This window comes from Cnephaeus nilssonii (assembly GCF_951640355.1).
Source record: "Cnephaeus nilssonii genome assembly, chromosome: 5".
NCBI classification, from domain to species: domain Eukaryota; kingdom Metazoa; phylum Chordata; class Mammalia; order Chiroptera; family Vespertilionidae; genus Cnephaeus; species Cnephaeus nilssonii.
The window spans coordinates 18,811,365-18,824,923 of NC_137076.1; the positions used below are offsets into that span (position 1 = coordinate 18,811,365).

Consider the following 13,559-nt stretch of genomic DNA (forward strand, 5'->3'; position numbering starts at 1 on the left):
CACACGGAACCGCTCTGTGAACTCCTCCCAGATGGCAGGCCGCAGCCCGTTGCCCACGGCCAGGCGCACCTGGTGCTGCCCCTCTGCCTCCCGCACTGGCTGCTTCAACAGGTAACGGCAGATCTCCCCGATGTACTGGACCACCTGGCAGGGAGGGAGCACGCCATGAGCCTGACACCCCAGGACAAGCCCTCCCCACCGCCCCCCATCCTGGGCGCTAGAACAAAACAGCCCTGAGGTTCATGACTGTAGGGAAACAGCCCAGTCCTCCAAAGGGGCCTGAACAGGCCTTCTACGTAAATGATGCATTTGGTTCCCCCTGCACCCCTCCACTGTCTCTCTACCCCCATGCTGCTTCCCGGGGACACCTTACGTGCTGCACGCAGGCTACGAAGGTGAGCCTCAGCATCGACACCCCACAGGGCAACTCAGCCCAGAGTCCATGTCCTCTACTCTGTCCTCCAGAGCCTGGCCAGCTGAACCCAGGCTGCACACAGCACCGCCCCTGGGGCCGGACCACTGTCAGGCACGTACTCTACGTACTCTGCTGCCTCTGAATCACAGCAGCCGAGCCTCACCCAGCTGCCCTCTGCAGGGAGTACCTGGACAGGAGCTGGGAGCTGATCATCAACCTGGGACCCCCAGCTAGGACACCTCTGCGTCAGGTAATTTTGTACAACCAAATAAGCCACACCTGCTTAACCACTTTATTTTTATTTATTTTTTTGTTAATTCTTAACCGAGGATATTTTTTCCATTGAATTTAGAGAGGGAGGGAGGGAGGGAGGGAGAGAAGGAAACAGAGAAGGAGGGGCGGAGGGAAGCAGCATTATGAGAGAGACACATCGACTGGTTGCCTTCCCCATGCTCCCTGACCGGGAGCGGGGATGGAACCTGCAACCCAGGTATATGCCCTTGACCGGGAATCAAACCCGCAACCCTTCAGTGCTCAGGCCAGCATTCTAATCACTGCGAGCAACACCGGCCAGGGCAGGGCTTTACCTTTTTAAAAATATATTTTTATTGACTTCAGAGAGAAAGGGAGAGGGAGAGATAGAAACATCAGTGATGAGAGAGAATCATTGATTGGCTGCCTCCTGCACTCCCCCTACTGGGGATCGAGCCCACAACCAGAGCATGTGCCCTTGACCTGAATCGAACCCGGGACCACAGGCCAACGCTCCATCCACTGAGCCAAACCGGCTAGGGCAGTGGTCGGCAAACCGCGGCTCGCGAGCCATATGCGGCTCTTTGGCCCCTTGAGTTCTCTAACGCCACTTCTTCAAAATAGACTGCCCCAGGCCGAAAACCGACTTCTGCGCATGGGCCACGAAGTTTCAATCGCACTGTACGTGCACGCCCGCACGTGGCATTTTGTGGAAGAGCCACACGCAAGGGGCCAAAGAGCCGCATGTGGCTCACGAGCCGCGGGTTTGCTGACCACTGGGCTAGGGCATGGGTTTAACCATTTTCAAGTGAACAGTTCAGTGGCATAAAGTACATTCACACTGTTCAACAACCATCTCACCATCCATCTCCAGAACTTTCTCATCTTCCCAAACTAAAACTCTGTCTCCATTAAACATTAACTCCTCATCCCCATCCCCCACCGCTGGCACCCACTATTCTACTAACTGTATCTATGAATCTGACTACTCTACAGATTTTATCTAAGTGGAATCACACAGTATTTGCCCCTCTGTACCTGGCTTATTCACTTAGCATAATGTCCTCAAGGTTCATGCACATTGTAGCACGTGTCAGAATTCCCTCCCCTTTATGGCTGAATAATATTCTACTGTGTGGATGGACCACATCTGCTTCTCCATTCAACTGTCGATGGACACTTGGGTTGCTGCCATGTTTCAGCTCTTGTGAATAATGCTGCTATGAACATGGGTACACAGACATCGCTTTGACACTCTGCTTTTAAATCTTTTGTTTTAAAATCAGTCCTCCAGACACAAACAGCCACACAGTATATTATTCCATTTACAGGAAATTTCCAGAACAGGCAAATCCATAGAAACAGAAAGCAGATTAGTGGTTGCCAGGGGCTAGGGGAGCGGGGGAGGGAGTGACTGCTCATGGGTACAGATTTTCCTTTTGGGGTGATGAAAATGTTCTGGAACTAGACAGCGGTGATGGTTGCACAACACTGTGAAGGAACTAGACGATGAATTGTTCACTTTAAAGGCTAATTTATGTTATGTGAATTTCAGCTCAATTTAAAAAGGTCATCTCTCAGAGGTTTTGCTGAAACATCTATGTAGGAAGCATGCTGCTGTCGGGGCGGCTGCACATGCTGCAGGAGGAGGGACTGGGATCTGGGGTCTGGGTGGGGTGGAGGAGGCAGTGACAGGTGCTCAGGAATCCCTTCTACTTTCCTGTCCACATTTATGTGCATTTGCAACTCTCAGTAAGTAAGGTAAAAATCCAGACTGTCTGCATTTCAAGATTCAGATTAGCAATGTCCCCCAAGACCTCAGCCCAAGCAGAACGTAAATCCTCAAAAGCAGAGAAGAGTACAGTCATTGCCCCAAGGGGTCCCCCAGGATGCCCTGCCGGGAGCCCCTGCCCAGCTTTGTGACCTGGGATAGTGGCTGAACCTCGCTGGGCCCCACCTGTCCACTGTGGGATGGCACCTGCCAACGTGCCAGTCCCATTCTCTCCCCCTCCCCCTCCCTCTTCTTGGAGAAAGGGGCTAGCATCTGTATTCCCCCCCGCCCCCATCACAGTGGTGAAACCTCCTCGTGGAGGGGCTGGGGGAGGAAGGGATGTGTCTTAGCCCGCCTGCTGCCAGGAACAGAAAACGTCCTCCATCTCTGCCTCATGTGCACCCCACCTGGAAGTCCCCACGCCTTGTGGCCTTAAATATTAAATAGCCCAGGGTGGAGACTGAGCCCGCTGGTCTCAGTTCCATTCAGCCGCCTGTAGGGAAGACCCGGAGGGAAAGAGGGGCCCAGGGCCCAGGGAAATAGAGCCTTAGGGAGTTCAGACAACTTGGGCCCAATTGCAGTTACACTGCAAGCTTTAGTTTCCCATATGCAATCCTCATATGCAAAATGGGTGTGATGTCTTTGCCCACTCCCCAAGCGGGCAAAGGGTTAGCCCTGGGCTGGACACAGAGCTCAGAAACACTGGTCACCCTCTGACCCCATCAGGAGCCCTGGAGAGGGGGTGGGAGAGTGGGCCGTGCGATGACGGAGGACCCACGGGAGGGGCGGGGCCTGACCGTGCAGTTGTGCTTGACGCAGTCATCCCAGAAGCGGCTGGCGGAGAACTTCTTGCGGAGGACAACCGTCATGCCGTAGATGAGACACTGTCCCACACCCATGATGTTCCCTGCAGAAGGCAAGCTTGGTGAGGGGTTCCCAGCCCCCCGTCCTGCCCCCCCCCCCCCAGCACCCCCATGGTACCTGCGGAGTGATACAGGGGCAGGCAGTCGTAGAGCACGTCGGACGGGCGCATGCTGTAGGCATGGTGGCCAAAGGCTGCGATGCGGTAGTACCTGTGAGGGCAGGGAGCGCAGGGGCTGGGACCTACATCCTCAGGGCCTGGGAATGGAGGAGTGTGCTGGGAACTGTGGACACAGCAGCAAGCCAGGCGGAGCCAGCCCAATTCCCAGGCTCGCAGGCTGGCGGAGAGGCACATGCAGCAAATACAGAACTGTCCATGGTGCTGTGTGCCCTGAGGACGTAACGGGGCTGAGGGACAGAGAGGGGCTGAAGGTGGCACAGCCAGGGAGGGTGGGGGATCCTGTCTGGGGAAGTGGCACATTAGCTAAGGCCTGGCAAGGAGCCGAGGGGGCGAGCTAGGGAAGGGCAGGCAGGCAGTGGGCACAGCACCTGTGAAGGCCGGGAGCCCAGAGGAGCCTGGGCACATTGAGGAAATGTGAGTGGCCGAGAACACAGTGAGCAAGGGATGGAAAGGAAGAAAACATCAGAGAAGTGGCAGGGCCCCACAACATGAATGGGGATTTATTCTGAAGGCCAAGGCAGGTACAGGGCGGTCTGGCATGTGTGTGTGTGTGGGGGGGGGGGGGGGGAGGTCTGAATTAAGACTTAGTTTAAACCTTCCTGTGGCCACTAAGGGGAGCAGAGCCTTCAGGGGCAGGAGTGGGGGCAGCAGGATGCTAACGAGGGACTGGGGCAGGTCCGGGTAGAGTGGGGGTGTGTGGAGAACGTGGACAGACTGAGGGACGGGCCCGCTAATGGGCTGGATGTGCGGGAGAGGTGCGGCCACGAGGAGCCCCGGAGCTCCAGGAACAGGGCAGTGGGTTTTATGCGGTTGGGGAGTCAGGCTATAGAGACCACCCGGAGTCATCCTCCGGACTGGGGCGCCTTGGGCCCCTCACCTGCTGTGCACGACAATGGCGGCCTTGGGTAGCCCCGTGGTCCCCGACGTGTAGATGTAGAAGAGTCGATCTGCAGGAGATGAGGGTGTTGGCGACCAGGTGCTGAGAAGGTGGGGTGAGGGGACAGAGTGGGCATTGGTGGGGAAGAGGGGCCCCACCTTGGACTCACCATCCATGCCCTTCCCAGGGGACTGGGCCAGGGGGGCCGTGGATGCCTCCTTCAGCAGCGGGTCCAGGAGCTGGGTGTCTGGCCAGCTGCCCTCAGGACCCAGGTCTCCAGAGCAGAACTTGAGCAGACTCTTCCCCAGCTGTCCACTCACCTCAGCCACCACTGCAGCCCAAAACAGACATGTCACGGTCAAGGACGGGCAGGCCCCTCCCAAGGGCCGGGGTGCACTGTCTCCTTGCCCTGAGCAGCCTCAGGCCCTGCCCACGATCATGCCTGCACCCAGCCTCACCTGCTGCCAGCTCCCCTCCGAAGATGAGGGCCTTGGCGCCCGAAGTGCCCAGGCAGAAGGCGAGGGGCTCACGCCGCAGGTTGACATTGAGCAGAGCGGCCTCCACCCCAGCCTTGGCCAGGCCCAGCCACAGGCCCACGAACTCGGGCCGGCCCTCCAGGAAGATGGCCACCACGTCCCCCGGCCCGAGGCCCAGCTGGTGGAACACGTTGGCCACAGCATTGGAGTAGGCGTCCAGCTGCGCGAAGGTCCAGCACACACCGCTGCCCGCATCCACCAGGGCCAGCCGGTCGGGCTGCTGCCGCGCCACTGCCTGGAAGATCCCTGGGATGGTGTGGTGGGCTCGCTGGTGCCGCCGCAGCTCCAGGCGCACTCTGATCAGCACAGAGAGGCCACTGGGAGGGGGGACGGAGGGGACGGCGTTACTGGGTACCTGGCCAGGCCCCCAGGAGACCACCCCAAGCCCCTGTGCCACATCTGAGAAAGTGGAAGAAAAGGCCCCTGTACCCCCGAGATCAGTGAGGGTTCAAGGAGGACCCTTTGGTTGGTGGGCTTTTCAGGGACTAAGGTCCATCTGCCGACCAGCCCAGAAAGCAGCAGATTCCCAGAGGTGGCCAGGCCAAGCAGTGCAGATCAAAGTCTTCCTCCACCCAGCTTTCTCAGCGACCCGAGGGAGCCGAGGCCTCTTCCTGTCTTTGTTTCTCTCCTTTGGGACGTCCCAAGCACACCTCGCCGGACTCCTCAGGCTCCATCTGCCCCAACCAGACCACGGGGTCCAGCCATGAGCTGGGCGGCTGCGCCACCCCCAAGTCACTCAATGGCAATAGGCCAGGGGAGGGTGGCTTCTCCCAGGTGGGGCCCGTTGTCAAGATGGGGGATACAACTCAATGAGCATGTGAAGCAGGTTCACCTCACTGCCACTTCCCAACATGCTCGTGGATGAGGGGATCAGAGGCCCCAGGGGATGGCAAGACCCCTAAAGGAAGCAGCCAGGGCCCTGAATGACTGTGTAGAGGTGAGCAGCCACCAAGGATGCCAGGCTGCCAGATGAGTGAGAAATTAATTCTTTTTATTGACAAAATAAAAGTAAACAAAAATTGCTTTAACTTCTAAATTTCTTGGTGTGGCAGCTTGAGAAACGAGTGGTTCCCCTGGTTTTATGTGGCTCTCTGCCCTGCTGCCCAGAGTCTCTGGCTCTGAGAGGTAACCTCAAACTTGGTTAAGACACTGATAGTGGGGTTCTGTTTGTTACAGCAGCTTGCTCTGCCCTGAACAATACAGACAGAGTCTCAACTATACCTCCCTTTAGGCCTCATCTGGCCATCATGTCCCACCTGCTTTATCATCAAATTCCTTATCAAATCCATTCTTTGCACCCCTGTTGCCTCCCCCTTGCATCCTTGGTTCCTTGAAATGGCTTCCTTCCATCCCTGGACTCAACATGTTCACAGTAGACTTCAGCACTGACATTCACTCACTCACTCATTCATTCATTCATTCATTCCCTCCCCCCTCCATTTAGCAGACAGCTGATGTGTACCAGCACTATTATGTGCTGGGCCCTGTTTTTGGCTCAGACACAACCAGATCCGACCCTCAGGGGCTCACAGTACTTCCAGGAGACACCCCCCTCCTCACACATGAAGGAGCATGAAGGAAGGGCTGGCTGGTGACAAGGCCCTGATGGGTGATGCAGCCAGAGTGATGTGGGCTGGGGCCGGGGTGGGAGTGGCCCTGAAGGGAGAAAGGTAGATGACTTCTGAGCAGGGCCTGGCAAGATGAAAAGAAGAGGCCATGGTAAGGCTGGGGCACAGCTGGTAAAAAGGCCCTGAGGTAGAAATGGGCCTGGAGAATAAGGCACATTCGAGAACCAGAGCAGAGGCCACTGTGGCAGGAATCAGGCAAGAGGGGGATGGAGGGAGACGAGGTCCTTGGAGGGCTGACAGGTCTGTTAGAGGAGAGGATGTACAGGCCTGCAAGCACCTGCAGTTTTTAAAAATAAGGGTTCAGAGTTCTGATGACACTATGAGTCTTCCTGCCTGGGTCACTGCTTATCCTGGGAGGCCCTAGGAGCCCCTCCAGCTGCACCTGGGAAGGGATCAGGGTTCTTCGGTCCTTGTAGGAATTTGCCCCCAGGAATTTGGACCAGCTGAACCCCAGCATCCACACACATGCTACTTGCCAGCACACTGTCATATGCACAGGCCTCACCTGCCCGCCCATTCACTAAGCATCCTTGCCACCTCCCCCAGGAAGCCTTCCAGGGGTCAGCCCTTGCACTGTGCCTGCTGCTCCCCCATCACAGCATACAGTCCCCCAAATGGGGCCAAACTTGGTCAGATTCACATAAGAGGTGAGAGTCATTCTGGGCAAAGAAGCGAAAATGCAGATAGACAGTGGGGCAGGCTGTTGCCACTTGAGGTAGTAGGCTTAGAGTCCTTCATCCCAAAGCTTGTATGACTTAAATAAAAGTAAAAATTACAAATGAAAGTAGAAAGAAGAAAGAGAGCACCAGGTGAGGAAAAGGATGGAGAATGTGTGCACCTGTGGGCATGAAGAACAGATGAGGTCTGCATAGCTTCCTATAACCACATCTTGGAAAAGAGATACTGAGGAGGGGAAATGCAGGGCTGGGGCAGCAAAGAGAGGGCAGCTTTCACTGCACGCCCCTCCAGAACATTCATGTGTTGTGTATTAACTATTACCAAAAGTAAGAATGCAAAATATTAAAAGTTAGCTGTTTATACATCCATTTTCTGGTCAGATCCCCATCGCTCATCCATTCAACTAACAAATAGAATAGCTAAGATGGGCAGCCTTTGTGTTTACTGAGGCGCTACTATGTGATGAGCACTCTGCTGACTTTATGGTCACCTTCCAAAGTTGGGTCCTTAGATCCCCATTTGTCAGATGAATGAGCAGAGAGCTCGGAGAGGTAAATTAACATGCCGGAGATCACAAGGTCACAGTCAGGGACAGAATAACCCCTGGCACGGTCCCTAAGCTCCTCCTCAGGCTGGCCACAAAGGCAGGCCAAGTGCCCATGGTGCACACAGCAGTTGCTCAATTCACGCTTCTTGAAGGACAGGCGTTGTACAAAGACTATTCTTACAGATGAAGGAACTGGGACTCAAAGGGCGATGATCCAAGGGCCAGCAGGGCACAGAGCCAAGGTCCTGTGCTGACCCTGGCCACCGAGCTGGTAAACATCAGCTTACATAGCCACCACGGCACCCACGCCGGCTGAGGGCCATCAGCAGCCACACATCTGAACACCTCCGTGTGCCCAGCTCTCCTCTTAGAGCTTCCCGACAGAGCATGCGAAGAACTCCATGAGGTGGTACTTGTGCAACAGCCATGGGGAGAGGGCCATCAGCGAGGTCTGGAACCACAGGAAGCAGCCCCTGCGTGGGGGCTGCCCATCCAGACAATACAGCAAGAAACAGGAACTGAGGCTGTGGCTGGCCACACTCAAGGCAGGGTCCCAACCCCCTCGGCTGTCACCAGCCCGTCCTGCGCTGGCCCCAGGCTCTCTGAAGCACACCCACACAGGCAAGCAGTGGACGCCAGTGCTCAGCTCCAGCCACATGCCTGGGCAGAAGCCCAAGCCATCCCCACCCTGGGGACAAAGAGGCCACTCTCCGCCTCTGGGTCCTTCCCAAGGCCTCTTCTCATCCCTCTGCTCCTTGTGCCGCCTTCTGTATTTACCCGGGGCAAGAAGAAACCAATAAGGTTACATGTGGTCAGACTCATGCCACAATTACAAGACGAGGCCTTGGGAAGAACTGGGACAGGGTGCTTAAATATTCCCTGAACCCAGGGTCTAAATACAGCTCCCACCACCACAGGCACAGCATAGCAGCTAAAAACACGGACGCTGAAGCCCTGCCCTTCCCGGGCTGTGTGTTCCTGGGCAAATGTATTCACCTCTCTGTAATGTATTCACCAACCTGTAAAATAGGTTTCATAAGCACTTCTTCCTTACAGGGCTAAGAGAGAGCATTAGAACAAAGCCTGATCGCCGAAACCGGTTTGGCTCAGTGGATAGAGCGTCGGCCTGCGGACTCAAGGGTCCCAGGTTCGATCCCGGTCAAGAGCATGTACCTTGGTTGCGGGCACATCCCCAGTAGGGGGTGTGCAAGAGGCAGCTGATCGATGTTTCTCTCCCATCGATGTTTCTAACTCTCTATCCCTCTCTCTTCCTCTCTGTAAAAAATCAATAAAATATATTAAAAAAAAAAAAAAAAGAACAAAGCCTGATGCATGGAGTGGGCTATACAAGCTGCATTAGTTACTGCGGCATAACAAATTACTCCCAAAACTAACACTGGAAACAACAAACATTTATTATCTCACAGTTCCCGTGCGTCAGGAATCCGGGAGTGGTTTCGCAGGGTGGTCTGGCTTGGGGTCTCTGGTGAGGCTATAATCAAGGTGTCAGCTGGGGCTGTGCTCATCTCGAGGTTTTACTAGGAGAGAATTCGCTTCCAAGTTCATTTATGAGGGCCTCTCCTCACATGTGGCAGCCAGCTTCTCCCACAGGGAGCAACCCAAGAGAGAGCAGTCTACATGGAAGCCACAGTCTTTTTCATTACCTAATTTCAGAGGTAATATCCTAGCACTTCCGTTGTGTGCCATTCATTAGAAGTGAGTCACTAGGCCCAGCCCACACTCAAAGGAAGGGCATCTGATAAGAGCATGAAGACCAGGAGGTGGGGCCAGATGCAGGGCTGCCTCCTACAGAAAAGTGTGTCAAGCCCTGTGTCAGGGATTCAGAGTGGACGGCACTCTTGCCCTGTCCCCAGAGGAGACAGGGCCAGGCATGGATACACCCAGTTCCATGGGGTAGAGCTAGGGCCGTGACAAGCCCCAGGAGGTAGGGACGGCCTGCCGGCCATGCTCCTGGGTGTGCGACCCTAAGTGGAGGCCAGGGCCACAGGCTCCAACTGGCTCCCCAAGTCCCCAAGAGGAGAGGACACTTGTGAAGGCATCGAGTCAACAGACCCATAGCAGGTGCTCACACCCTCTCACAACATGGAGGCTGCTACTGAGATTTGCTCTGATGGGAACCTCCAGCAACACCTATGTTACACAAGAAGACTCCAGCAGCTTCTTTGAGCAAGACCCTCAGAGAGCCAGAGACCTCCCAAGGACACCTGCACATGAGACCAGAATCCTCTCCCCAGAGATCCCAGTCTCCAGAGACCACCAAACAAGCCGCAGAACACACAGCAGCCTCTCCACAGACCCTGAGCAACCCCCAAGTCCCGCACAGACCCCAAACTCTCCAAGAGCACCTGTAAATGGTCACAGAGGAGCCGTAAATGGCTCAAAGGAGGCACACACCCTTCAAAAACCTTACATGTCCTTTATAGATGCCCCAAGAAGCCCTTTCCTTCCTTCTCCAAAAACCCTAAATAGACCCAAAGTGTCCAGTCAGTCTGGACAGCCTCCAGAGACTACTGAGTCGCCCCTGTGAGCCCCTTGGAACCTACCAGAGTCCCCCAAGGGCCCTCAGAGGCCTCCCACAGTCACCAAGCCCCCCCCCCCCCCCAAACACCCACAGCCTCACAATCAACCCCAGTTCTATGGAACTCCTACCAGCTGCCCACAGACCATCCCCCCCCCCAAGTTCCCTCAAGCTCCCTGAGGTCTCCCACGTGGCCTCAAGAACCCTGAAACCTACTCATGTCCCTCCAGAGACCCTCAAGCCGCCACCTGCAAGTCCCCTCATTCCCCAACCCGTCCCTCGGTCAGGCCCGGCCCACCCAAGCCCCGCCCTCACCGAGCCCCGCCCCCGCATGTAACCCCTCCCCACAGGCCCTCGGGACCCCCACGCCGCCCCGGCCCCCTCTCCTTTCGCCCCTAGGGAGCAGGGCCGGGGAGCAGGGCCGGGTTGCACTCACAACAGGTCCCGCCTCGCGGTCTTGCAGACGATGCGCAGGAAACGCCAGCCGCCGCCGCCCACGTACACGCAGAGTGCCGCCGCCGCGCTCCAGGTCCACGGCAGCCCCAGCAGCCACAGCAGCCCCAGCGAAGCCACGGAGGCCGTACCCGCACCGGGAGCCCGCATCCTGGGGAGGCGGAGAGCGCTGAGGCTGCGGGCCGCTCAGGCCCCGCCCCTCGGCCAGGCAGGGCCCGCCCCCAGGCCCCGGGCCCGCCCCCTCCTCAGGCCCACCTGCTCCGAGCCAGACCTCGCCCCCGAGTCTGGGACCGGCCTCGCCCCGCCCAGACTCCGCCCCCGGGCCAGGGTTCCGCCAGGCCCCGTGTTGGGCACAGGCCTCCCAGCTCCTAGCCCGGCCCGCACTTCGCTGCCCATTAGTTCACGGACAGGCCATGCCCCGCACTCCGCTCTCCCACCCTTTCAGTCACTGTCAGCCGCACCCAGTGCTTTGACCTAGCGGTGGGACCCCAGACCCAAGCTCCGCTCTCAGGACGTAGCCCAGGGCCTGGCTGCACCTGGCCCTCAGCGCGGACCCAGGCCCTCCCCAGTCCCTCGACCAGGCCGCGACCCCCCGCCCCGACCTCGCTGCGGCGCTGGGTCCAGGACTCCTCCCCACTTCCTGTCCCAAACCCGTCCAGCCCCAAGTCCTGGGTCTTCCTCAACGTCCCGCCTCTGCCACCCGCCACTCATTGGACCCCGCCCCACGCTGGGCCTCCAGCCCCGACCCCAAGCACAAGCCCCCGCCCACCCTGGGCCGGACCCCGCCCCCAGCCCCGGGCCGGGCCCGCATTCCAGCTACGGATTCCATCGCAGGCTGCCGGCCCCACCCCCACGCTCCGGCCGGTCGCCCCCGGGACTCACCCCGCCCCACCTGCGCCCAGTCTCACCCAAAGCCCCTCTTCCGACCTGGCTGGCTAAGCGCTCCTGAGCCGCAGAGCCGAGGCCCGCCCCCTTCCGGAGGCCACAACCATAAAGAGGGCCCCCGGGCCAGAGAAGCGACGGCTAACGAGACCCTGGGGCTAGAACTGCCGGCGAAGCCGCCGGCTGTCTCCTTGACAACCAAACTTCATCCGCCCCCACACAGCCCGCTCGGCAAACACGTGCGTCCCGCAGCCGAGGGGCGTGGCCTCCGGGCGTTCGCAGCCCCCCCCCCACCCCGCCCCCCTCTGTCATCCTGGATTCCTACCCCGGGGAGCTGGGAAATCCCAGTTCACAATCCGGGCCTGCCTGGACTGGACTCCTGCCGCAGCTTGTTCTAAATACAAGTCCCAAAGCCTCTTGGATTTCAAACACGCATTCCAGTGACCTTGGGAGTCCTACACTCACAGCCCTGGGCCCTAGAAGTTCCTAAATTCAAACCTCACCTTCGTCTGAAAGATATAGTACAAGGACCCAGCTAATCCCAAATCTGTATCCCCAAATCTTGTCAGTCAGGTTCAAGGTAACACCCCAGGAGCCCATGGAGAACAAAATCCACACAAGATCCCCACCCTCCCACAGGAGTCCTTTATTGGCACCCGAAGATCCTAATGCTCACCCAGAGGCCCCAAAGCACCCTCCTGATCAGGTGGGGCCAGCGCCGGCCCGGCTGCCCAATACCCCGTTTCCTGGCTGACCTGGAGCTGCTCACAGAGCCTCAGTCCTGGCTGCTCCCGCGTCGGCCCCCAGAAGCTCAGGTAGGAGGCAGGCAGAAACAACCAGTCCAAGACAGAAAGCCCCAAACCTAGTCCCAGCTAGTGGGCCTTCCGGAGGGCCTGTTTTTGCAGCCTCCTGGGTCCTGCTTTCCTGCACTGTGCCCATGAGGGCCTCTGCCCTATCCCTCTCTCCAAGCTCCCCCTCCTCTGCCCTCCTGCCCACCCCACCCTGCTTGTTTTCTTCCCTGCTTGGCAGACCTTTTCAGTGCAATCCTTGGAAGAAGGCCTGGGCCTGTTTCCAGAGCCATTTGGAGGACAAGGCTTGGCAGGCGCTCACTCGCCCTCCCCCCCCCCCCCCCCCCGCACCCCCCATGCTGTCATTGGTTCCTGCTGGCCTTCCAGGGTGGGTGGAATGGGTTCGAGGAGACATATCCCGAGGACAGGCCCAGAACAACGACCAGTAACTATAGCTGCACTCTTATCCTGCCAGGTAGCCCTTCCGATTACCCACATTTTACAGGCAAAAAACCGAGCACTGGAACTGTCAGACCAGCTCAGAGTCAAGATTCATTCATTCACAAATGTGGGCAGAGAGCTTGTCCTCCCTCCTCCTTCACTTTCCTTCTTCTCTACACTTCTCTGCCCCTTGCTGCGTCTAGCCCAGATTTCCCTTTTCTCCCCTGCCTCCTCCCCTTCTTCCTGTTTCTTTCTCCCCTCCCCCTTTCCTCCATTTCCCTTTATGCTCTTCTTCACCTACTTCCCTCTCTTCCTCCACCCACTCCTCCTTCCCCTTCTCCCTCCTTCAATTCCTCCTCCTCTTCCTCCTCTCCTCCCCCTTAGTTCCCTCTCCTCCTCCCATTATCTCACCAAGCTCTCGGAGCCAGAACTGAATAGTGCACGTGACAGTCTCTTCCAACTCTATCCACAGCTCCTGGAGATTCTCCTCTGAGTCTTCCGCCTGAAACCAGGAAATCCAAAAGACTCTGGAAGCTCAACTTTTTCTTAAGGTGGTGTCAGAACTCCTGCGGTGACCCAGGCTGTTTTCAGTGATCAATTATCCATTTTTATCCCTCTTCATCCCTTATTCTCCCCTTTACAGGATACCCCACAACCCAGCAACATCATGCAACACTTGGCAGCTTTCACCCTCAGTTACCTTCCTAAGA

General features: G+C 57.4%; 1 protein-coding gene across 1 annotated transcript in view; it reads right to left on the minus strand.

The window, feature by feature from the left end:
• Positions 1-13,351, minus strand: part of LOC307100366 (long-chain fatty acid transport protein 1-like) — a 16,999-nt gene extending 3,648 nt beyond the window's left edge. The window contains exons 1-8 of the mRNA XM_079772742.1: positions 13,261-13,351; positions 10,722-10,889; positions 4,816-5,210; positions 4,527-4,688; positions 4,358-4,427; positions 3,420-3,511; positions 3,236-3,345; positions 6-144 (exon numbers count right to left, since the gene is read on the minus strand). Coding sequence (XP_079628868.1) covers positions 6-144; positions 3,236-3,345; positions 3,420-3,511; positions 4,358-4,427; positions 4,527-4,688; positions 4,816-5,210; positions 10,722-10,888 — 1,135 coding nt within the window. The 5' untranslated portion in view covers position 10,889; positions 13,261-13,351. The remainder of the gene's footprint in view (positions 1-5; positions 145-3,235; positions 3,346-3,419; positions 3,512-4,357; positions 4,428-4,526; positions 4,689-4,815; positions 5,211-10,721; positions 10,890-13,260) is intronic.
• Positions 13,352-13,559: the final 208 nt, after the last annotated feature.